Source organism: Macaca nemestrina, chromosome 15 (genome assembly GCF_043159975.1).
Source record: "Macaca nemestrina isolate mMacNem1 chromosome 15, mMacNem.hap1, whole genome shotgun sequence".
Taxonomy (NCBI): domain Eukaryota; kingdom Metazoa; phylum Chordata; class Mammalia; order Primates; family Cercopithecidae; genus Macaca; species Macaca nemestrina.
Genome location: NC_092139.1, coordinates 114,087,390 through 114,111,509, shown reverse-complemented (window position 1 = coordinate 114,111,509; position 24,120 = coordinate 114,087,390). Strand labels below are relative to the sequence as shown.

General features: G+C 56.4%; 1 protein-coding gene across 5 annotated transcripts in view; it reads left to right on the top strand.

Moving 5' to 3' along the window:
- The window catches only part of LOC105489797 (cadherin EGF LAG seven-pass G-type receptor 1), a 203,970-nt gene that overhangs the window by 170,051 nt on the left and 9,799 nt on the right, over positions 1-24,120 (top strand). Inside the window, exons 22-36 of one of the 5 annotated variants that reach the window (XR_011614219.1) lie at positions 225-392; positions 2,454-2,580; positions 6,418-6,618; positions 10,481-10,655; positions 13,754-13,866; positions 14,312-14,391; positions 15,742-15,868; positions 16,449-16,574; positions 17,082-17,176; positions 17,553-17,656; positions 17,861-18,010; positions 18,511-18,735; positions 18,990-19,245; positions 19,976-21,047; positions 21,177-22,008. Coding sequence is in view for 4 of the 5 variants with exons in the window: in XM_011754896.2 (XP_011753198.2) it covers positions 225-392; positions 2,454-2,580; positions 6,418-6,618; positions 10,481-10,655; positions 13,754-13,866; positions 14,312-14,391; positions 15,742-15,868; positions 16,449-16,574; positions 17,082-17,176; positions 17,553-17,656; positions 17,861-18,010; positions 18,511-18,735; positions 18,990-19,245; positions 19,976-20,000 (1,972 nt within the window). In the remaining variant the exon portion in view is untranslated. Of the gene's footprint in view, positions 1-224; positions 393-2,453; positions 2,581-6,417; positions 6,619-10,480; positions 10,656-13,753; positions 13,867-14,311; positions 14,392-15,741; positions 15,869-16,448; positions 16,575-17,081; positions 17,177-17,552; positions 17,657-17,860; positions 18,011-18,510; positions 18,736-18,989; positions 19,246-19,975; positions 22,009-24,120 lie in introns of those variants that run through there. The other 4 variants (XM_011754897.2, XM_011754898.2, XM_011754896.2 and 1 more) reach the window with 4 other exon arrangements.

The window sequence follows — 24,120 nt, the reverse complement described above, 5'->3', positions numbered from 1 at the left end:
TCCCAATTTGACCCAGAGGTGACACATCTCTCTGTGTGCCCTGTCAGTGATAAAACCTGCTCTAGGGACGAAGATACGGTGGGGCCCGTGGATCTGAGCTCTTTGAGTGTGATTCTGTCTCCCCTAGAAACACGATGTGGCGTATCCTCAGGGCATTTGTGCTGGGGTTTAAGCAAATGTTTCCTAACCGTGTCTGTCCCCGTGCTCTGGCTTCTTGACCTCAGGCTGCCTCACCGGCCCGTCATTAATACCCCGATGGTGAGCGCGCTGGTGTACAGCGAGGGGGCTCCGCTCCCGAGACCCCTGCAGAGGCCCGTCCTGGTGGAGTTCGCCCTGCTGGAGGTGGAGGAGCGAACCAAGCCGGTCTGCGTGTTCTGGAACCACTCCCTGGCGTAAGTGTGACTCCGGGAGCCCCGCATCTCCATGTGAGGGCTTTGCCGAGGCGGAGTGCGCCCGCAGGGTTGGGGGCTCCGTGGCAGAGCGCCCCGAGAGGACGGTCTCTTGTGGTCAGTGTTTCCCCTTTTAGCCCCGCCGTGGGGCAGCGAGCCTCCTGCTCTGCTTCTGTGGGAACATCAGAGTCGCCCCGCAGATGCCCACGCACAGATGCACACACAGACCTGCACGTGGAGACACAGACGTGCAGGCACACAGAGAGATCCCTCAAGGCTGACAGCCAGGAAGGGGCCCCTCGCCTGCGGGACTCCCAGGATGCAGCGGCCAACACCAGCGTAGTGCCCAGTTCACTGCCGTATAAGACAGCGGCCTGTTCCGCTCACACACGGGAGACAGAACCCAGAGACTGGCCTAGGAGCCTGTCTGCTGACGGTCTTGCCCGCGAGGCCGACACAGTCCAGCTTTGGGGACTGGCTTTACCCCCAAGAGGCCACACCCGGCCGCAGCACGGTTTATCTGGCCAGTTTCAGAAGTAGCGTTGGAAGTCAGCCGGTAGAGTGGCGCAGGCAGGAGGTGGTGCACAAGAGTCTGTGTTCTAGCATCCGTTCAAGTGAGGCAAAGTCGTTTCGTAGTTAGAAAAATGCAGAATGAGTGATTCTCACCCACACGTGAGACTGTGGATTCGGCGCCGCGGTGTGGCTCCCGTCTGCTGGAGCCAGTAGTGTTTGTGCCTTGGTTTTGCTTTTTAGCGGCGGAGTTGACGTGAGGTGTGGACATGGGAGTTGCTGTGTTTTTACAGGGAGCTTGCTTTTTCTCTGCTGGTCGGTTTTCACCTTTGCTGTCTCTGTTTAGAAGAAAACACTGGAACTGGGGTGTGGTGGGAAGGGGTCTGTGGCCGGGATGGGAGCAGTCAGGGAGGGGAAGACCCACTGGCTCTCCGCACACCAGGAGGGAGTGCCAGGAAGGGGAGACGCCATGCAGGACTCAGTGAGTCAGGCTCGAATCTGCTGAACGTTGTTCATCTAGGGGCGTCTGTGCAGCAGGAACACTCCCCCCATCACAGTTCCCCTGGGCATAGTGGAGAGCCATGAGTGGGGGCTGTGCTGGGGGCTGAGCGAGCCGGTTGAGCCCAGCCTCATTCTTCTCCTGCTTCTGTGCTTTCCAAGTTCTAGTTAATAAGCAACCAGCATGGCACCTGGAATGTAATAGGCACTTGTGGCTTATAAAAGAGAGAAGAAAGGAACCCCTTTCACCACGAGGGGACGTCAGGCCCGGCTGTCTGTGCTGGGCATTCATCTGTGTCCTGCCAATTAGCTGCAGCTCTAATGACCTGCTCTCTGCTTTAAGTTGCACCTATTATTCCCACATTGTAAAGTTGGTGCCAGACGTATTCACGTTCACATCCCATTTTACAGATTAGCAAAGTAAGCATCTGAGAGGTTATGTGATTTTCCCAGAGTGCGCGAGGGCAGGGCCCTGTCGGAAGCCGAGGCACACCTTGTAACAGCTTGTTATTTGGGCCTTCCCATCAGTGAGGCGGCAGTCATAATGGGGCCCTGGCTTCTGGGCAGTTCCCATTAAACATTGTGCAACCTGAAGATGAAAGTGTCAGAGGAAGGTGAGATGTTATTTCTGAAAGATCTACCCTCAGAAAGAGTCAGGAGTGCATCGCAGCTGTGTGAACCCCGGGTGGTGGTTCCAGTGGCGGGGCATGTGGTGGACGCGAGACAGCCCCATTTGAGTTTTGCTGCTAGATGACACGTAGAACTTGAACTTCAGAGGGTGATCTTTGGAGGCCCTGACCAGACACAGAAGGGAAGGGTGATTGTTCCCATGGTCCTGCCTCCACCGCAGCAAGGCTGCTATTCTTACAGCCAGGTGGCTCTTGTCTTCAGTGCAGGGGGCTGGTGCGGAACACGGCGGAGAGCAGCTTGCGAGGGTACCAGGCTTTCAGCACAGGATGGCCTGGGAGCCCCCAGGGCTGGGCAAAGGCTGCCTCCAACAGACTCATGGGTGGAGGGAACCATCTTACCCCTGCCCCTTCTCTCTTCTCTCCACAGCGTCAGTGGGACGGGAGGGTGGTCTGCCCGGGGCTGCGAGCTCCTGTCCAGGAACCGGACACACGTCGCCTGCCAGTGTAGCCACACAGCCAGCTTTGCAGTACTCATGGACATATCCAGGCGTGAGGTGGGCATCCTCCTGTGGCCACTGTGCCTGCTGAGCCTACCCCCAAACCTGCCCCTCCCCGCGGCAAACCTGCCCCTCCCCGCGGCAAACCTGCCCCTCCCCGCGGCAAACCTGCCCCTCCCCGCGGCAAACCTGCCCCTCGTCAAACCCGCTGAGCCTACCCCCAAACCTGCCCCTCGTCAAACCCGCTGAGCCTACCCCCAAACCTGCCCCTCGTCAAACCCGCTGAGCCTACCCCCAAACCTGCCCCTCGTCAAACCCGCTGAGCCTACCCCCAAACCTGCCCCTCCTCACACTAAGTCTTCCATTCTAAGCGCTTTGAACAAAACAAATCAACCGATTAAAACACATATTCCAGGATTGGCCAGAGTCTGCGAGGATTTCCATAACAAAGCCCCATTATAAGGGTTTTCAGAGAGCCCTGGTTATGCATTAAATCCCGGAATGGCAGACCCAAAGCTCAGGCTCCAAGGAGCTCTCGGAACCTGCCCCTCACTTCAGAGCAGGTCTGTTGGACGGTGCGGCTCCCCACTCACTTTGATCCTAAGGGACGTGACAGCTGCTGGGCGCTCTTCCTTGGGGCCACACGCAGGGCCACAGGACAAAAGGCTGGGCGGCTAATGTTTAACCTCTGGCATTTTAAGCGGCCGGGGAATGTGAGCCGGACATTGTGGGCCTGCAGATGAATTGGGGAGTGTTCTGAGGACTGTCCTGGCCTCCCGTTACCCAGACAGGAAGGACGTGGGAGCCAGCCTGGCCTCGGCCTGTGTGGGACCCTGGTGTCTTGGAGTCATAACCCAGAGGCCTGGGTGACCTCCCCCGGCCCCTCCCCAGGGCTGCACTGTGGCTCAAGGGCTCAGGCCACTGTCCTTCCCAAGGGCTTTCTGATGTGAAGTGGCCCTGGTTTCTGTCACATTCTTGGAAGGGTGAGTCAGTCCTCAGGCTGGGCTGGAGGAGGGCAGAGGCCTTCTGTGCAATGTGTAGGTGACGCTGCCCTGCCTCTGCCCCCGTCTCATGGGCAAATGGCACTCCCCAGCAGGACCCAGCCTGGAGAGGGGTCAGTGATTAGTGGACTTTGTCCATATAAGGGCGGGGTTGGGGCTTGTCTCATGGCCAGGACGCCGGGTGATATGTGGGCCAAGGAAACTGAAATGGAGGCAGAAGAAAGGAGGCTGGAGTGAGAGTCCGAGGCTCCCATGGCCTGGGTGCTCCAAAGCCAGAGGTCTCTGAACAGCCCCCAAGCCAGTGGAGGGAGCCTGGGGTGCTGCTGCAGGCCCCAGGGATGCCCAGGGGCCCAGGGCATTGACGGAGCCTCAGGAGGGGCAGTTCCAGACCCAGGGCCATGAGCACTCAGCCTCCCCAGCCCAGCCTGATCCTGGCTTCCCGGCTTGTAGCTCCACTTGGTAAACAACATCTCTCCGAAGTTACTAGAGACCCAGAGCTTGTTTTTCCCCAAATGCAGAAACTCCCCAGGGACCTGGGTCTTAGACAGGTGTCTTGGTTTGTAAAAGCACAGAAAACAATGCGAATATACACACTGCTGAACTGCGCGATTCAAAGTGGCCAAGATGGTAACGTTTTATGGCACGTATATTTTAGCACCATTTTCCTTTTGTTGTTTTTTTTTTTGAGATGGTGTTTGCTCTTGTCTCCCAGGCTGAAGTGCAGTGGTGCAACCTTAGCTCACTGCAACCTCCGCCTCCTAGATTCAAGCGATTCTCCTGTCCCAGCTTCCCAAGTAGCTCAGATTACAGGCTCCTGCCACCACGCCTGGCTAATTTTTTTATTTTTAGTAGAGATGGAGTTTCACCATGTTGGCCAGGCTGGTCTTGAACTCCTGACCCCAGCCTTTTTTTTAAAAAAAGTGTACTACCTGTAAGAAATGCATAATAAGGTTGGGTACAGTGGCTCACACTTATAATCCCAGCACTTTGGGAGGCCGAGGCGGGCAGATCACTTGAGCTTACAAGTTTGAGACCACCCTGAGCAACATTGTGAAACCCTGTCTCTACCAAAAATACAAAAATTAGCCCAGCATAGTGGTGCATGCCTATAGTCCCAGCTACTTGGCAGACTGAGGTAGGAGGATGGCTTGAGCCTAGGAGGCGGAGGCTGCAGTGAGCCTAGATTGTGCCTCTTCACTCCGGCCTGGGCAACAGAGTCAGACCCTGTCTCAGAAAGAAAAAAAGAAATGCATAATAAGGGATCTGGAAATTTGAAAAGTAATTCCGTATAGCAAGCTATGATAGAGACACGTGCAGCTGGGACAGGACATCCATCCACTGATAGAACACATCATATTGAGGGATAAGTAGGTAAAACAGAACAGATAGGAAGGGTACAGGTGCCCAGCGCTGTGGCAGTCTGAAGCATCGGGCCTGCCAGTCCACATAACCGAAACCTGAAGTTCCGCCCCTGCCCAGCTGTGTGACTTCCGGCGGGTTGTTTAGCTTCTGTAAGCACTGGTTTTCTCACCTGGAAGATGAGGGTTGCATTTCACACTCTCCTCATAGCTGTGATCTAAGGATGATATGAAATGATGCCCTTGGAGGCCAGGCGCGGTGGGTCACTCCTGTAATCCCAGCACTTTGGAAGGCCAAGGCGGGCAGATCACCTGAAGTCAGGAGTTTAAGACCAGCCTGGCCAACATGGTGAAACCCTGTCTCTCCTAAAAATAGAAAAATTAGCTGGGCGTGGTGGTGCACGCCTGTAGTCCCAGATACTCAGGAGGCTGAGGCACGAGAATTGCAGTGAGCCGAGATCAGGACACTGCACTCCAGCCTGGGCGACAGAGCAAGACTCCATCTCCAAAAAAAAGAAATGATGCCCTTAGCAGGTCTGTCAGAACCTCTGCCTCACAATAAGTGCTCAGTAAAAGCTTTTGCTGAACAAAGGAAATGACATTCTTGGTATTAACACAGTTACCCAGTTTTCTTTTTAAAGCGGGCATTAAGTCTTTCAGCCAAAAGAATAAGTCCATGATAGGATTAAGTGAAAGTCCAAGAGGTACTGCATGCCCCTGTGGTGGAGACGCCTTTATCTTTTGCGTAAGCTGAGGATCTCTTTGGAAGGTTTCTGCCAGCCCAGAATTTTGGGTGGGCAGGCTGAGCCCCTCCCGACAGCAGGATTTACTTGTGGGGTTGGTTTTGGGTAGACAGGCTGAGCCCCTCCTGACAGCAGGATTTGCCTGTGGGGTTGGTTTTGTTTTTCGCTTTTTGTTTTGTTGTTTTTTGAGATGGAGTCTTGCTCTGTCACCCAGGCTGGGGTGCAGTGGTGCCATCTCAGCTCAATGCAACCTCCGCCTCCTGGGTTCAAGCGATTCTCCTGCCTCAGCCTCCTGGGTAGCTGAGATTACAGGCACACACGCCACCACACCCGGCTAATTTTTGTATTTTTAGTGAAGACAGGGTTTCACCATGTTGGGCAGGCTGGGCTCAAACTCCTGACCTCAGGTGATCTGCCCGCCTCAGCCTCGCAAAGTGCTGGGATTACAAGCATAAGCCACCATGCCTGGCCAGTATGGTTGTTTTGTAATGTGGCAAAATATGCATAACACAATTTCCCATTGAAATGTACAGCCAGTGGCATTAAGCTGGTGGCACAGCCTGTTGCTCTGCCGCCGTCACCACCATCAGCCTCCAGAACCTGTTGTCACCCCACACTGTTCATTGCCACTTTGTGCTTGTTTTGTGCCGCCCTGAGAACCGTATCCTAGTCACGCTGGTTCCTGCCAACCTTTGATCATTTAATAAGCAAGTGTGTAATTTGTCTCTATTATGCAACGACCAGATCTGAGTCTTGGCCCTTCTCTCCTGCCTTTAACCCTCCCACCCACAGAACGGGGAGGTCCTGCCCCTGAAGATCGTCACCTACGCCGCCATGTCCTTGTCGCTGGCGGCCCTGCTGGTGGCCTTCGTCCTCCTGAGCCTGGTCCGCACACTGCGCTCCAACCTGCACAGCATTCACAAGCACCTCGCCACGGCACTGTTCCTCTCTCAGCTGGTGTTCGTGATTGGGATCAACCAGACGGAAAACCCGGTACGGCCACTCTGCTCCCCTCCCCACTGTCTGGGCCGCACCTTGGCGTGGCTACCGTAGTCTTTTCCTGGCCACTCCAAGCACCCTGGCTGGCTCCTCACCACCCCCACCTCCGCTTCACAGATGCCCTTTGAGGAACGTGCCATGTCACAGGCTGTGGGTGGAGACGTGGGATTCACTGGCAGGTCCAAGCACTTCACCACCTTGACTCTATTGGGAGATGAGGGGCCCTTTTCTTTTCTTTTCTTTTTCTTTTTCTTTTTTTTTATGAGATAGAGTCTCGCTCTCTCAACCCAGGCTGGAGTGCAATGGCGCGATCTCAGCTCACTGCAACCTCCACCTCCCGGGTTCAAGCGATTCTTGTGTACATCCCCAGGAAAATACAACTTTTGTCAAAACTGATTTAAGGGCCGGGTGCAGTGGCTCCTACCTGTAAATCCCACCAGGATCCCTTTGGGAGGCTGAGGCAGGCAGATCACTTGAGGTCAGGAAGACCTGGCCAACATGGTAAAACCCCATCTCTACTAAAAATACAAAAATCAGCTGGGCATGGTGCCGGGCACCTGTAATCCCAGCTACTCAGGAGGCTGAGGCAGGAGAATTGCTTGAGCTTGGGAGGCAGAGGTTGCAGTGAGCAGAGATGGAACCACTACACTCCAGCCTGGGCAATAGAGCGAGACTGTCTCAAAACAAAACAAAATGATTTAAGATGTAGAAAGCCTGAATACTCCTATCACCATTAGAGAATTTGCATTGCAGTATAAAAACTATGGCCAGGCTGGGTTTATCTTAGGAATGCAAGGATGGTTTAACATTTAAAAAATCTATGAATGCCATTTACCTCACCAGTACATTTAAGGGAAAAATATTTTTCTCAGAAATGAATGTACAAAAGAATTTTGATTAATGTTATGCTCATTAATGAACAAAGAGAAAGAAACCTTTGAACAGACTGGGCCTAGAGGAAACTTGAACCTAATAAAGACATCTACAGAAAACCTACAGTTGACATAAATAACAATGGGTAGATACTGGAGGCATCCCCTGTAACGTCAGGAGCCCACTCACCGCTCTGTTCATCACTGTGGTGCAGGGCGGCCTTGCCAGTGCGATGAACAAGGAAAACAAAAGCATAGAGATCAGAAAGGAAGAAACAAAGCTGTCATTACTAGGTAACATGAAGGATCTCATGGAAAAATCTAAAATAGTCTGTAGGCATGTTATGAGAAACAATTAGGCTGGCATGTTGGCTCACACTTATTATCCTAGCACTTTGGGAGGCCGAGGCAGGCAGATCACTTGAGGTCAAGGAGTTCGAGGCCTACCTGGCCAACATGGTGAAACCCTGTCTTTACTAAAAATACAAAGATTAGCTGGGCATAGTGGTGCGCACCTGTCATCCCAGCTACTTGGGAGGCTGAAACACGAGAATCGCTTGAAACTGGGAGGCAGAGTTTGCAGTGAGCCAAGATGGCGCCACTGCACTACAGCCTGGGCAATAGAGTGAGACCCTGTCTCCAAAAAAAAAAAGGAAAAAGAAACAGGAGTCTGGCAACAGTGGACTACAGGCAGAAGATCAGAGCAGTCTGATGGTAACGCACAGGCCTGGGAGGGTGGGGTGGAGGCACAAGGAGAAAGGAGGGACAGGACCAACCCATTATGGAGCAGGCAGGGAGGAGGAGTCAGGGGACTTTGATGTCTCCAGAAGGGAGAGGAATGAGTAGATGAAGATACCACCTGTTGACAGGCAAGGTCTGGGTGAGATGGGGCACCTGTGGAGGCCAAGGAAGCTGTGCCACGTGAGCCGGGGAGGCCGCCTCCAACTCGTGGGTGGAGAGGGTGTCTCGGGGGGTGGACAGGCCCTGGGAAGGGAAATGGAATAAAAAGACCAAGCTGGAACTTTCCAGCAAGCTGCTCAGGGCCACGTGCAGACCAGAGCTGCTCCTCCTTTTTTATGGCAAGCAGTGGGACCAGACCCCTCTCACCTCAAGAAGGAAGGCGGGCACCCCCACCTCGCAGGTCACCCTTGAGAAGGCTCCATGGCTTCCCAGCAGCAGTAGGTGGAGTACCAGGCCTGGCCCACAAAGGACGAGCTTCGAGGCGTGTGTCGGACCAGCCAGGGCCAACCTTCCCCGCTGCCTCCCAGGTGTTCCCGGAGGCTGAGGCCCTGGGCTGGCGGGGGCTCTGTGTGCGGGGCGCGAATGGCAGGGTCGCTGCTCCTGCGGAGGGATGCCGTCACACCCGCAGCCAGGCGCATCCGCGCAATGGGCATGTTCTCATCCGCGCATTGGACCGGGAAGGCTCTCGAGAAGTGTGCGATTCATCTCAAAACCCCTCCAGTGTGCTTTTGAGTGGCGTGAACGGGGGAGAGGGGAGTCTGTGCAGGCCACTCCCTGCAACTCAACACCACCAGCAAAACCGAGGCGGTCCCTGGGTTCCAGCACTGACTCATCTCCCGCCGGAGTGAGCCCTGTCCCGGCAGCCACGCACGGCTGAGCACGGAGAAGGAAAGGGCGCCCCGGCAGCCTTCTAGGGGCTTGGCAGCGTGCCTGGGCTTCATGGTTTTTTTGTAAACCCACAATCCTATCTCTGGGCGAGGTTTTTCATCTCTCAGAGCGCTGGCAGGCTGAAATGATTTATTATGCATCCGCTTTGTCTTTGTTGTATTTCTGGAAAAGGTGGTACGTTGGTTACAGAAGCAGGTACAACCCTGCTGCAGCCAGGATGGCACAGTCCTCGCAGTTTCTGTTTTCAGAAGGTGGTTTTGTGGATTTACTTTTCACATTATTTAAAGCAGCCATCCAGCCAACCAACCTTCTCGCCCCCTTCCTTTTCCTAAGCCAGTGTGATTTCCATCCAGGAAACTGGGGTGTTTGGTGTAGGGTTCACCAGCCATATGCTGGCGCCTTGTTTCCTGACGTCGAGCGTGTGGTCTGAGGCAAAGGGCCTGCCTCTGGCATAGCTTGAGCCTGCGTTCTCTGCTTTGGTTCCTGCTCTGTTCTGAAGCTGACAGATATGATGCTGACTTGGGGCCCTTCCCACCTCAGGGGCATTGTTTGTGGAGGGTGGCTGGCCCTTTGAGGCTGATGTGGCAACAGGGGCGCCCTTGGGTTGCCATGACCCGGTGCCTGAGCAAAGTGGCCTTCAGCCTGGGGTTGAGATGGGGGCCCTCCTTCTCCTCCTAAGCTTTTGTGTCTGTTAAAGGCTGTCTCCCTGGGACCCCCTGGTAGGGTGGACTGATGGGATGGTTACTGAGGATTAGACAGTGTGTCCAGAGCAGGCCGGCTGGGAGTGGGGTCGGGGTGGGACCCTCCCAGTGTTCCCAGTGTTCCCAGTGTTCCCATCGTTCCCATCTCCCTCTCTCCCCCATCTCCCATTTGGCTGGTTCAGCCTCCGGGGACCTGGAGGGGAGCCTGCCATCCTCTCCCAGCCAGCGGCAGCTTTGGGAGCACTGACTGGGGCAGCCTCTCCCAGAGCACTGAGTGCAAAGCTGCCCCTCAGCCCTTCCAGAGCACTGGGTGTGAAGCTGCCCTGGGGCCACATTTTCAAGTGCAGTTCCGGGGCGTGTGGGACTGGGTTTGTGTTTGTGGCCTCGGAGGCTGGTCTCTCTGTCATTCTCATGCCGCTTTCTGTGTCCAGACAGGCAGGGCTCGCTCACCTGCTGGCTCAGCTGCCCCGTGATGTTGATTTTCAATTCCTGGCTCTCAGCCATTGGCCAGACACGTAGCCCTGCTCAGCTGAGGACAGACACGTAGGGTGGTCCGAATTGTTAGCTCTCCCACCCCCCACCCCTCACTCATGCCTGTTTGGCCTCAGCCTGGGATGCAGGGGCCCTCACTGAGTCCGGCCCCTCCCTGCGCAGTTCCTGTGCACGGTGGTCGCCATCCTCCTCCACTACATCTACATGAGCACCTTTGCCTGGACCCTCGTGGAGAGCCTGCATGTCTACCGCATGCTGACTGAGGCACGCAACATCGACACGGGGCCCATGCGGTTCTACTACGTCGTGGGCTGGGGCATCCCGGCCATTGTCACAGGTGAGGATGCACAGAGTGGAGTGCATAAAAACACAGATTTCCAAAAGACCCAGCTGTGCAGGAGAGCTGTCCTCCTTTCTCTTCCCTGCCCAGCCCCAATGCTTGTCCAGCCCCCAGCAGAGGAGGCCCCGGCCCTGCATACTTGTCTGCACGCACAGGGGCAATTGCAGACACCTGGGGCAACGTCTTCTGTAAGGTGTGAGCTCCTTGAGAGCTGGGTCCAGGTCTGTTCAGGGTTATTTCTGCAGCACCTAACAGACAAAAGTTCCACGTCTGTGCACGGGAGGGATGGAGGGAAGAGCAAGTGAGTGCATGAGTGGGCAGGTGGATGGATGGGGGGGTGAGTGAGAGGATGAATGGAATGGATGGGTAGGGGGTGAGTAGATGGATGGATGGATGGGGGGTGAGTGGCTGGATGGATTGGGGGTAAGTGAGTGGCTGAATGGATGGCGGGTGAGTGAGTGGCTGAATGGATGGCGGGTGAGTGAGTGGCTGGATGGATGGGGGGTGAATGGATGAATGGATGAGGGGGTGAGTGGATGGATGGATGAGTGAGTGGATGGATAGATGGGGTGAGTGAGTGGATGGATGGATGGATGGATGGGTGAGTGAGTGGATGGATGGGTGAGTGAGTGGCTGGATGGATGGGGGGGTGAATGGATGAATGGATCGGGGGGTGAGTGAGTGGATGGATGGGTGAGTCAGTGGATGGATGGATGGAGGGTGAGTGAGTGTGGATGGATGGATGAGTGAGTGGATGGATAGATGGGGTGAATGAGTGGATGAATGGATGGGGGGTGAGTGAGTGGATGGATGGATGGATGGATGGATGGATGGGTGAGTGAGTGGATAGATGGATGGGTGGGTGGATGGATAGATGAGGAGTGAGTGGATGGATAGATGGATGGGGGTGAGTGAGAGGATGGATGGATGGGTGGAGGGGTGAGTGAGTGGATGGATGGATGGATGGATGGGGTGAGTGGATGGATGGGTAGAGGGGTGAATGAGTGGATAGATGGATGGGGTGAGTGGATGGATGGGTGGATGGAGGGGGTGAGTGGATGGATGAATGGATTGGGGTGAGTGAGTGGATGGGTGGATGGGTGGGGTTTGAGTGAGTGGGTAGATGATGGATGGTTAGGGGTGAGTGGGTGGATGGAGGAATGAGTGAGTGAGCAGATGGATGGGTGGGTGGGTGGATGGAGGGATGGAGAAATAGGTGGATGGATGGATTGCATAAGTGAGTGAATGGATAGGTAGATGGATGGAGGGATGGAGAGGTGAGTGAGTGGATGAGTGGATGGATAGATGGGATAAGTGAGTGGATGAATAGGATGGATGGAGGGATGGATGAAATAGGTGGGTGGATGGATGGGTAGCTAATGGATGACAATGAAATTAAGTGGCTGGGTGGGTGCAGTGCGTGGATGTGATGAGTGAGTGGGTGGATGAATGAATAGTGAATCAGTGAGTAGAACAAACAGTACTTCCTCAGCACACATTTTGCTAAAAATCAAAGTCAGTTTGCTCCCTACTGAGAAAGATCCACCTTTATTCACAAGAAGAAGAACCCCTTTTCCTGGGTAATCCCTGGGTTCTGGGGATTAGACGCAGTCTGAGGCCAGAGTCATTGGGGTGGGGGGAGTTGCCCCCAGGGCAGCACCCAGCAGCCACCCTGGGGCCAGTGCCATGGTCACTTGCTGGACTGTCCTGGTCTCCACAGCAATGTCACTGACTAGCCTCCAACTAGGCAGGCTTCTGGCTAGGGTGTTCCGATGTGACTGATCTCCCTTACTCCAAGGGACCCTGAAGAACATTTTCACCTCCCCCCAGGGCCGCTGAGGTGGGGGCAGGTTGGGCGAGGTAGCAGCTGCCACTTCCTGACGTGACAGGCCATACCTTGCCTAGATTAGGTGCTTACTGTGAGAGACGCTGAGATGAAGAATGTGGCCTAGAAAGGGGCTCGTATGGCTTTGTGTAAAAGCTGCCTCGATGCCCAGGCAAAGCAGGTCTCTGCAATGCCTCTGCCCTTTGGATTCTAAGTCCAGATAGCTCACGTTTCCTACTTGCTTTAAAAACGGGTTTTGGTTTGGTTTGTGGTGTTTAACACTTAGGTCTGTCTCGCACAAGATCTTAAAACAACTCCCGGGGAGCCTCAGACCGAGCTGCAGACGCTGGTCAGTGGCCGCTGCCTCGCCCGGCCATCTGGGGCTTCCCTGACTGTCCTGGGTGGTCCTGGTTAACTGGCTCCTCCAAAGGACAGTGGGAAGTCCTGGAGGGTGTTAAGCAGCAGGGAGCCGGGATCTTTTAAATATTTAAGGAGAATGGGGAGGAGCATAGCCTAGGCCAGGGTGGGGCGAGGGGCACAGAAAGACCAGGTCACACCTGCTGGTTGCTTCTGTCCCAAGTGTCACCTTGATGCTCTGCATGGACAGGTGGATCTGGCTTGTCACACGATGGTTAGGAGTGGCAACTCCTATTTAAACAGGCAGCTCACATAGCAAGCCCAGTGCTGAGGCAGTTTCGGGGGTGTGTGTGGTGTACACATGTGTATGGTATGTATATCTGTGATGCGTGTCTGCACACTGTGTGCATGCATATGTATAGGGTATGTACGTGTGTATGGCATGTGCACATGGTTGGATGTGGTAAGGGGGCGTATGCGTCCCCCACCCGCTCACATATGGCCCCCGTATGTGACGCTGTCCTCCATCTGTTTTGGGGCCTCATCCCTTGCACCTTGGGTCCATCACAGCCTTCTGACCTCTACATGTCCCAGCTGGCAGGGCCGTCCCAAGCACCGTCTGCCTTCATGATCCCTCCTGCACCATCTCATTGCCACCCTCCAGGGTCTCTGGTCTTCCTCAGCAGCCCCCGGCCCAGATAGGCCTCTGCCACCTGGGCTGGTGAGCCTGAGACCCCACACGGAGAGACTGTACTCAGAGGGTCCCTGGGCTGGCTCCCCAAACTCCTTGCTCTTTCCTCTAAGAAGGGACATGCTGAGTCCCCCATTTCACCCCACCCTGGCTGGTCCTTGGCACGGGGTGGCCCACTGGGCACGCGGCCCTCACCCTTCCCTTCCTCCCCGCTGTGTTCAGGACTGGCGGTCGGCCTGGACCCCCAGGGCTACGGAAACCCGGACTTCTGCTGGCTGTCCCTGCAAGACACTCTGATTTGGAGCTTTGCGGGGCCCATCGGAGCAGTTATAATTGTGAGTGTGGGGCCTTCATGGAGTCCGGGTGCTCCGAGCATGCGTCAGCTGGAAGGACTGCTCTGGGCTGGCTGGGGCCGCCAACTCCTCTGAGCAGCCAAAGCGGGGCAGGAAGGGCCATCTTGTGACAGCAAAGCCACCAGGCCCCTCCCCAACCTCGCCCTCTGATCGTGGGTTCAGGTCTCGCGTCGTGTCCACAGGAGACCGTCTGCGTCCAGCACCCAGGAGGGTCCTGCACAGGCAGGCTGGGTGTGGTGGGCCCTGTGGGGCAGTGGGTGGACAGCTGTGCTTGGTCCCACAGGCCAGGGCTCGGGTCCTCCTCACCCAGACACCCCTTCCTGAGATGCAGGGCAAAGGGCTTCAGGTGCTTTTGGCAGTTGAAGGTCTGCAGTGACAAGACTGAAGAGTCTGCCACCTGACATCGATCGGCTTGTTTTGTTTTCAGATCAACACAGTCACTTCTGTCCTATCTGCAAAGGTTTCCTGCCAAAGAAAACACCATTATTATGGGAAAAAAGGGATCGTGTAAGTGGGGCAGAACCTGACCGGCCAGCCATGTCAGCTGGGCCCTGAGACCCCGATGTCCAGTCTCTGTGGGGTGGGGCCCCACGAGGGCATGTGGGCCTCATGGAGGAGGGCTGGGGGCAGCTGGGTGAGCACCAGGGTTTCCCACGTTGCATCTGCAGGGGCTGGGGGAGGTTAGCTGAGGGGAATTGGGGGAGGTTAGCTGAGGGGAGGGGAGTTGGGGGAGGTTAGCTGAGGGGAGGGAGCTGGCAGCCAACCCTGGGCCTCAGTCCCTCCCGCCTGGCACGGAAGCATTGGGCTGCCTGGAATCACCAGGGTGGAGATGGGTGGGGTGGGGGAGATGGAACTTTCTGATGGGTGATGAGGGTGTTGCGGGTGTTGCTGGGGCCACTGGAGTGGAGGCCCCCCCCCAGCCCCACCATCAGAGGGTGCAGCGGAACAGGGGCCCAGCACGGAGGGAACCTCCAGTGTTCTAGGGAGGAGAGGGAACCTATGAGGCCCCCAAAGGAGCAGGTGGCACTGTGGGAGGACTCAGCACAGCGTTCAGGAGCCATGACAGGGTCAGGAGGGGATGACAGGGGCATCTGTCAGACAACCAGGTGGCCCCTGGTGACCTGGCAGCTGCTGGTGACCTGACAGCTGCTGGTGACCTGACAGATGGGACTGAGCCAGGGATGGGCGAAGGGAGAATGCTTGCATGGGGGCTGGGTTGCCAGGAGGAGTGTGAGGCTCCCGGCCCAGGAGGGTGGAGAGGGAGGGGTGGTGAGTGGCCTGGAAGGCCAGATGTGGGGATTACATGGGGGGTCTGGGGCCTTGTCAGTTCCTTATCTTTAGTGCCATCCCTGACCTGTGGACCTGCGGGCTCTGTCACCCTGATTCACTCCATCCCCTCTGAACCCTGGGAGGGGATGCGCCTTTGCCTTCCCCTTTTACAGATGGGGAGACTGAGGCAGAGCTCAGGAAGCTGCTTGCAGTGTCACAGCTCGTCAAGGGCAGGCCCTGGGCTCTTCCTCTCGCCTCTCCACAGGTGTCTCACAGGAGCTAGTGCAGCCATGGGCGTGGCTCAGGCCCCCTGGCCTGGTGTAGTCGTCACGGCTCCTGTTTTGTCATTTATTTGCTTCCTAATTTGTTCCACCACCATCCCCACTAACACAAGCTCTGTCTGGTTCCCGGATGAGTCTGTTCCTGGCTACGGGGGAGGAAGGGAGCAAGGTGGATGATGGCTGGGTGGACAGGCGGATGGACAGATGGGCGGACGCGCGAGAGGGAGGGAGGGAGGGAGGGAGGGAGGGAGGGAGGAAGGGAGCAGGTGGTGGCGGTGGGCACAGGCCTGATCCTGCTCTCCCGCAGCTCCCTGCTGAGGACCGCCTTCCTCCTGCTGCTGCTCATCAGCGCCACCTGGCTGCTGGGGCTGCTGGCTGTGAACCTCGATGCACTGAGCTTCCACTACCTCTTTGCCATCTTCAGTGGCTTACAGGTAGGTGGCGGCTGAGTTGCCTGCGGGGCTGCCGCCTGGCCGCCGTGGCACCGTTGCTGTGATGCAAGGCAGTGGAGGCCTGCGGTCTCAAACCAGCCCTGCCTGGGCCTCATGTGGTATCCTCCTGTGGCTGCAAGGACTTCGCCCCTTTTGCAACCAGCACAGGGCCTGGTGCCTCCTCCCCACTGTGTTTGGGGACGATGACCCCAGTGCCAGGCCAGCACAAGTCCACTTGTGTCTCCAGGGATCAGAAGTGGCCATTTCTGGTCATACTAAGGGCTGGCCAGCAAGTGGACTTACGACACAGCGGGGACACCAGAGGGCCCCGAGGGCTGTGGAAGGAGTGCCCAGAAGACTCTGGTCTGAGCTGGGGCCTTCAATGCCTCCAGCACGCCGGGGGCCCAGCCCAGGCATCTCAGTTTCTGAGCTCCCCAACCTGCCCCCGAGAAAGCAGCAGTCCCTGAGGAGGGGAGGCCTGGCAGTGTGCACTCGAGGCTGTGTGCGCATCTGTGCTGGGGCGCCTAAGGGCAGGTGCCTAGGGAGGCAGCAGCAGGTGCTGACCCCGCCTTCCTCCCTCCAGGGCCCCTTCGTCCTCCTCTTCCACTGCGTGCTTAACCAGGAGGTCCGGAAGCACCTGAAGGGTGTGCTCGGCGGGAGGAAGCTACACCTGGAGGACTCCACCACCACCAGGGCCACCCTGCTGACGGTAAGAGGCACCGGGGACACCGCGGGACTGGAAGCCGGCGGCATCTTGAGTGGTGAGGGAGGAGTATCGCGCGTCAGCCCCAGCCCCTCAGCCCGTGTGCCCCTCATGGTGGGGATAGCAGAGCCACCCACGGAGCACGGTATGGCTGCCAGCATCAGAACCAGAGAGTGATAGAATCGGCCAGATGGGGCCTCGGTCGCGTCCTAGCCCTGCTTTTCCAGGCCTTAGAAAGAGGGGGCCAGGACCACCAAGGACCCTGACCAGAAGCAGTGGCTGTAGGGAGGGCAGCAACCCTGACCACAGTGTGGGCCAGGATGCGCTTCCTTCAGCTGCCAGGAGGCTCTTGTTTGCAGTGAGGGTTGACTGGGGCTGGCTCCTCCTGTGTGCTGGGGAGGGGCCCAGCCAGGGTGTGGGTGTGGGGGGGTTGCCGTGGGGACAGAGCCATCCCCCGTGGTGGTCATGTGGTGGCCTCCACCTGGCAGTGACCAGCCCTTCGCCTCCCCGCAGCGCTCCCTCAACTGCAACACCACCTTCGGCGATGGGCCCGACATGCTGCGCACGGACCTGGGCGAGTCCACCGCCTCGCTGGATAGCACTGTCAGGTCAGGCTGCAGATCCAGGTTCGGGGAGGTAGCTCTCGAGCTCCCTCAGGCTTTGGCGCCACCCCCATCTATGTCCTGCCATTCAACCAACATCACATTTCTCCCACCACCTTCCCCCTGCCGACCTTCCCCCCGCCGACCTTCTCCCCCGCCGACCTTCTCCCCCACAACCTTTCCCCCACCGCCTTCCCCCCGCCAACCTTCTCCCCCGCAACCTTTCCCCTACCACCTTCCCCCACACACTGGGAGCCTCTTTTGTCTGTGCTCTTGATGGTAACACAGAAGGGTGGGGGCAGAGAATCTTCCGGAGAACTTTCCAGCACTTCCTGTCCCCTGAGGGATGATACTGAGCCCCACCTTTCCCCGGCCTCTCTAGGGATGAAGGAGTCCAGAAGCTCAGCGTGTCCTCTGGGCTGGTGCGGGGCAGCCACGGAGAGCCAGACGCATCCTTCGTGCCCAGGAGCTCCAAGGACCCCCCTGGTATGGCTTCCCCGGAGGGGGAGGATCCCCGGGGTTGTTTTTCCCACATCCTTTTGGTCACTGGAGACTCCGCCCCTGAAGAAGCACTAGCAGCCTCGCCATGCGCAGTGTCAGCATGCCAGGGGCCCAGTGGCTCTACCTGGCCTCGGTGGGACCCCTGCACCTCCCAGGGCCTGAGCCTCCCTGTTCCCCGCTCATCCACAGGCCATGATTCCGACTCAGATAGCGAGCTGTCCCTGGATGAGCAGAGCAGCTCTTATGCCTCCTCACACTCGTCAGACAGCGAGGACGACGGGGTGGGGGCTGAGGAAAAATGGGACCCGACCAGGGGCGCCATCCATAGCACCCCTAAAGGTGAGCGTGTGGGGCACACTGGGCCAGGCTGGGCTGTGGACAGCAGGCTCGGGGCAGGTCTTGGCCATGGCTGGGTCCCTTCCTCCCAAGATATGCCCAGCAGCACTGCAGCCACATGAAAGGACAGCCTGGGGTGGGGGGGACTCTGGCTGGGTTCCCCCACAGCCTCTGCTCCTCCATGCCAATCCCTGGAGCAGAGGCAGGAAATCTCGGGGGTTCTCTGTGGACCGTCACTGCAAGGTCCAGGTGAGGCTGCCGGGGGTGGATAGCCATGTGTGGTTACTGGTACAGATGCAGCGGGGGATCCCAGCAAGGGCCCTGCTGCCAGGACTCTCCCTCCTGGGCCTCAGTTTCCCCACCTTTAGGGTTCAGCCCTACCAGGCCTACAGGTTGGGGAGAGGTGGGTCAGAGCCACCTGGGACCTGCCAGAGCCATGGCTCTCAGGGGCGCAGCTCGAGTGGCAGTGTTGCTGTCTGCTGAGCACCGCTCTCATGCCTCAGGGGATGCCGTGGCCAACCACATTCTGGCCACCTGGCCTGACCAGAGCCTGGCTGAGAGTGACAGTGAGGACCCAGGCGGCCAGCCCCGCCTGAAGGTGGAGACCAAGGTCAGCGTGGAGCTGCATCGCGAGGAGCAGGGCAGTCACCGTGGAGAGAATCCCCCAGACCAGGAGAGCGGGGGCACGGCCAGGCCTGCTAGCTGCCAGCCTCCAGAGCAGAGGAAAGGTGCCTGGGGAAGCCGGGGCTGCAGTGAAAGGCTGGAGGACCCAGAAGGGCCAGTCCCTGGTTCAGAGGTGGGGGTGGGGCTGGTGGGGCAGGTCAGGGCCTGGGCAGAACAGACGTGGCCTTCCAGCCTAGCCCTGGGACCTGGGAAACCAGGAGGAAGGACAGGGGCTGAGGCTGGCTCCGATGCACGCAGCCCAGCAGCTGTCCCTGGCAGCATCACCCGGATGTGACCTTGTTGCGCCTCCTCCTCCCAGGCATCTTGAAAAATAAAGTCACCTACCCACCGCCGCTGATGCTGACAGAGCAGACGCTGAAGGGCCGGCTCCGGGAGAAGCTGGCCGACTGTGAGCAGAGCCCCACATCCTCGCGCACGTCCTCCCTGGGCTCTGGCGGCCCCGACTGCACCATCACCGTCAAGAACCCCGGGAGGGAGCCGGGGCGTGAGCACCTCAACGGGGTGGCCATGAACGTGCGCACCGGGAGCGTCCAGGCCGACGGCTCAGACTCCGAGTGAGTAGCCCGGGCCTCCAGAGCGGGGGTCACCCACTTCCCCCTTGTCCTGAGTCAGGAGAGAAAGGGGGCAGCGGTCAGGGACCTGGCACCCATCTCACCTGGAGCCCTGAGTGCAGAGGAAGCCCAGGCAGGGATGCGGGGTTGTAGGGGGGCGTGCTGCAGCTGAGGTCAGGGGGATCCCCCGGAGATGAGCAGACCCCCTATCCTGGGGGCACATCTCAGGCCTCTGGGACTCTGAAGCCCTGGCCAGCCCCGAAATGCTAGGACCTAAAGTGCTGGGCTCTGCATTTGATCAGCACTGTCTCTGCTCTGGACCACTGCCACCCACCTTGCAACTAAGGATACTGAGGGTCCCGGAATGCCCGGGGTGAAGGGGGCGGGCTGGAGCTGGGGTCCTGGCCCCTCCTCCCTCCTTCCAAACTTACAAGGGAGAAGCCAGGTCTTCAGGATGCCCCTCCCAAAAGTCACCGTAGAGATGGCTGGTTTCTAACACTGATTCCTTGTGCTCTGCTGAGAGACCGGCAGCAGAGAAGCCCATGGGCTAGTCCTGGTCCCCTCTCCTGCCTCCCAAAGGCAGCAACATCCAACATGAGCTTGCCCTCCCTGGAGCCCCTAGACGCCCCCTCTACCCTGATGGGGGGATCCTGCCCCTGTGTGACCTTGGGCCCCACCCAGCCACTACCCTCACTGACCCTTCACCTGCTTGATGGCTTCTTCCCATGCGCAGAGGCAGTAATGAAACTTCAATTTGAACCATCAGGAAACCGTGAGGCAAGCCCGTCACCCCCACACAGGCTGCGGCATCACTGAGCCCTCAGAGCTTGGAGCCCGAGGGGCCACTGCCCTTGAAGTGGAGTGGGCCCAGAGTGTGGCGGTCCCCACGGTGGCAGCCCCCGGACTGGTCATCCAGACACAAAGGTCTTGGCTCTCCCAGGAGCTCAGGGCCTGTCAGACCTGGTGACAAGTGCCAAAGGCCACAGGCATGAGGGAGGCGCAGACCACTGGGCCAGCACCGCTGGATCCTAAGACTGCAGCCAGAGCCAGATCTGCGAGGGGACCCCAGACAGGGCCCAGAGGCTGCCCAGAGTTCAGGGACGCCAGGCACAGACCAAAGACTGTGGTCCAGCCCCGCCCAGGTGGGCATCTCATGGCAGTGCAGACGCCTGGCTGGAAGCCCGGCAGCCCTTTGCAAAGGCACCCCTTGTCTTAAAATCACTATGTGGGAAAGCTGTAGATACTTTTATATATTTGTATTGGACTCTGAGGAGGTGAAACCTGTATATATTTTGCATTCGTGCTGACTTTGTTATCCCAGGAGATCCATGCGATGATCCCTTGCTGTCTTCCGTGTAAAGATTGCACAGTTGTACTTGAATCTGGCATGTGTTGACGAAACTGGTACCCCAGCAGATCAAAGGTGGAAAATATGTCAGCAGTGGGGCTAAAACCAAGCAGTTAGAAGCCCTATAGCTGCCTTTGGCCAGGAAGCGAGGATGGCATGGGCCCTCCCCGCCGGCCCCCTGGGTCCCTGGTATTCGCTGTGCATGCGTTTGCCCTCTGCCCTGGCTGTGTGAATTTAAGACGGGGCAGTGCAGGACTAGGCAGGTGTGAGAAGCCTTGCTGAGGTCACTGTGGGGCATGGTTGCCACACGGCTGTCATTTTTCACCTGGTCATTCCCTGACCACCACCCCCTCCCAGGTGGCCTGGCAGCTGCAGGTGGGGATGGATTTCTCCTTTGCTCCTGCTTCCCGTGGGACCTGGGACCTTAAAGTCTTGCAGGTTCCTGATTTGGACAGAGGTATGGGGCCCTCCAGGCCATTACATCCCTCCTGCCAGTTCTCTAGCTCTTTGAGACTCCGAGGATCTCCCGGGGCAGGGGTTCCCACCCCATGCCCGGCGTCTGACCAGTTACTTCATTTTGCTTCAGATGGCCAATTGTGCAGAGGGACAAAGCCACAGCCTTCAACGGTTACCAAACTGTTTTTGGAAACTCACACCAAGGTCGGGCCCACTGCAGGCAGGCAGCTGGCACAGTGTGGCCCGAGGGACTGTGGAACGGCCGGAACTGTCAGACATGTTTGATTTTAGCGTTTCTTTTGTTCTTCAAATCAGGCGCCCAAATAAGTGATCAGCACAGCTGCTTCCAAATAGGAGAAACCATAAAATAGGATGAACATCAAGTAAAATGCAAAGATATCCACACTAAGTTTTAAACCTGACCCTGATGAAAATGTGAGCACTGTTAGCAGATGCCTGTGAGAGGAAAAGCGTATCTGAAAATGGTCCAGACAGGAGGATGAAATGAGATCCCCAAGTCCTCACACCTGAATGAATTATACATGTGCCTTACCAGGTGAGTGGTCTTTCGAAGATACAAAACTCTAGTCCCTTTAAACGTTTGCCACTGGTGTTTCCTAAGTACGAAAAGGTCTTGAAGTCTTCGAACAGTCTGCTTTCATGACTTTAACAGGATTCCACCCCCTGAGGTGTAATTTTTTGTTTTGTTCTATTTTTTTTTTTTTTTTCACATACTCCACAGCCAACATCATGAGGTGTAATTTTTAATTTGGTCAGAACTGTTACCAAAAAACAACTGTCAGTTTTATTGAGACAGGAAAAATGTAAACTTATTTTTATTAAGACTTTATGGGAGAGATTAGACACTGGAGGTTTTTAACAGATGTGTATTTATTAATGTTCAAAACACTGGAATTACAAATGAGAAGAGTCTACAATAAATTAAGATTTTTGAATTTGTACTTCTGCAGTGCTGGTTTTTCTCCACAAACACCCCCGCCCCTCCCCGTGCCCAAGGTGGCCGTGGAAGGGATGGTTTACAGATGTGCAGCTGAGCTGTCCACGTCCCATGCTCCCTCAGCCAGTGGAATGTTGTGCTGGAACTTTCCACTCCCTGGTAGGCCTGCCACAGCCTAGATGGGCAGTTTTTGTCTTTCACCAAATTTCAGGAATTTTTTGCCATTATTTCTTTTCTTGTACTGATCTTTCTCCTCTCCTTCTGTGACTCCAGTGACTCGGATGTTAGACCTCTTGACGTTTTCCCACTGGTCCCTGAGGCTCTGTTCATCTTTCTTCGTTCTTTTCTATCTGTCCTTCATTTGGTGATTTCTGGTGCTCCATCTTCAAGTTCACTGATTTTTCTCTTCTGTCATCTTAATTCTGATACTGAACTCACCCAGTGAATTTATTTCAAATACTCGATGAGTTTTAAAATTTCCATTAGGTTCCTTTTTATTTCTCTGCTGGGCACTTCGTTTTCCACTCATTCCAAGAGTGTTCACCTTTACTTCATGAAGCATGGCTGTAACTAGGGCTGCTGTGAATTCTGGGATAATCTGAACATTTGAGCATCTTGGGGCTGAAATCACTTTTCTGTTTGCGTTTTCCTGGTTCTGTGTGTGCTGAGTAACTGCAGGTTGAACCCTCACTCGTCATGTGGAATGTGAGGTTAGACTCTGGGTTGTTCACACCGTTGCTGTAAGTGTCATTTCATGTGTTTCAGCAGCAGGCAACCTGGTTAGGTTCTGACCACTGGTTCTCTCTTTCCACGAGCAGCAGGTCCACCCCCAGGTCAGCCCTCGGCCTTGGCTATGCTGTTTTGGGTTGTTGGCTGCACTCACAGGTGGGGTGGGGCAGGGGTGTGTTTCAACACACGTGGAGAATTTGGGGGTCCCCCTTCTCCAGCTCTCTCCTTGCTGGAACTTGCCTTGCATTTTCTCACTTATGGGGTCCTTTTCTTGTTTTCTCTGTCCAGAAAGATGGGTTTCTCCCACCGCTCTAGCCACCTGCACTGTCTCACGCTTCCACCCAACAGGGCCCACCTTAAGGAAAAGTAGTGACAGCAAAGAGAGAAAAATGGGAACCCCAACCCTCTCTGGTCCACAGTGCCCCCATTTCCCAGGCCTCTCTGGAGTTGTTGTCCTGGTGCTGGCTGCACAGCACCGCAGATTAGGGCCACCCTAATCTCAAATCTGAGATAGAAAAAACAACCCATGAACGCCCCCGCGCCTGAGGTCATTTTTCAAGTTGCTTTCTCCTCAGTTCACCTGCTAATGTTTACATCCCAGAATGCTTGGTGGCTAACGTGATAGAATATTTCTACCTCAGCCCCAAAGCCACGATTAACAGGAAAATACTAGAAGCATCTGAGAGAGAGAAAGCAGTCCAGGCAGCCCAGAGCAGGCCTGTCAGCCAGACCAGGATGTCCACGTGAGGACCACGAAGTGCTCCGTAGAGCCTCCGCAGCAGACCGCGATGGATGAGGGCAGAGCAAGCCCCTCTGTGATCGTGTCTGAACAGATAACAGCACAAACACCGTCCAAGCCACGGGACGTCGACTCCCCCAGCCCAGGTAACGGGTGACTACAGCTGCTTCAGTCACAGCTTCAGCCTCGCCCTGGGCTCCCCAACCTGGAGACATGGCTTGTTAAGATCCCCTAGGAGAGTCAGGCAGTGGTTCATGTCTGTAATCCCAACACTGGCTGGCTGAGGCAGGAGTTCAAGACCAGACTGGGCAACACAGCAGGACCCCATCTCTACAGTTTTTAAAAATTAGCTGCTAAAAATTAGCACAGTGGCTCATGCCTGTAGTCCCAGTGCTTTGGGAGGCTGAGGCAAGATCACCTGAGGCCAGGAGTTCAAGACTAGCCTAGACAACATAGCAAGACTGTTTCTAAAACAAAATTAAAATTAGCTGGGTGTGGTGGTGTATGCCTGTTGTCCCAGCTACTTGGGAGGTCAGGGCAGGAGTGCTTGGGCCCAGGTCAAGGCTCCAGTGAGCTGTGATCACACGACTGTGCTCCAGACGGGGTAACAGAGCAAGACCTTGTCTCTTGAAAAGAAAACAAAAGAAA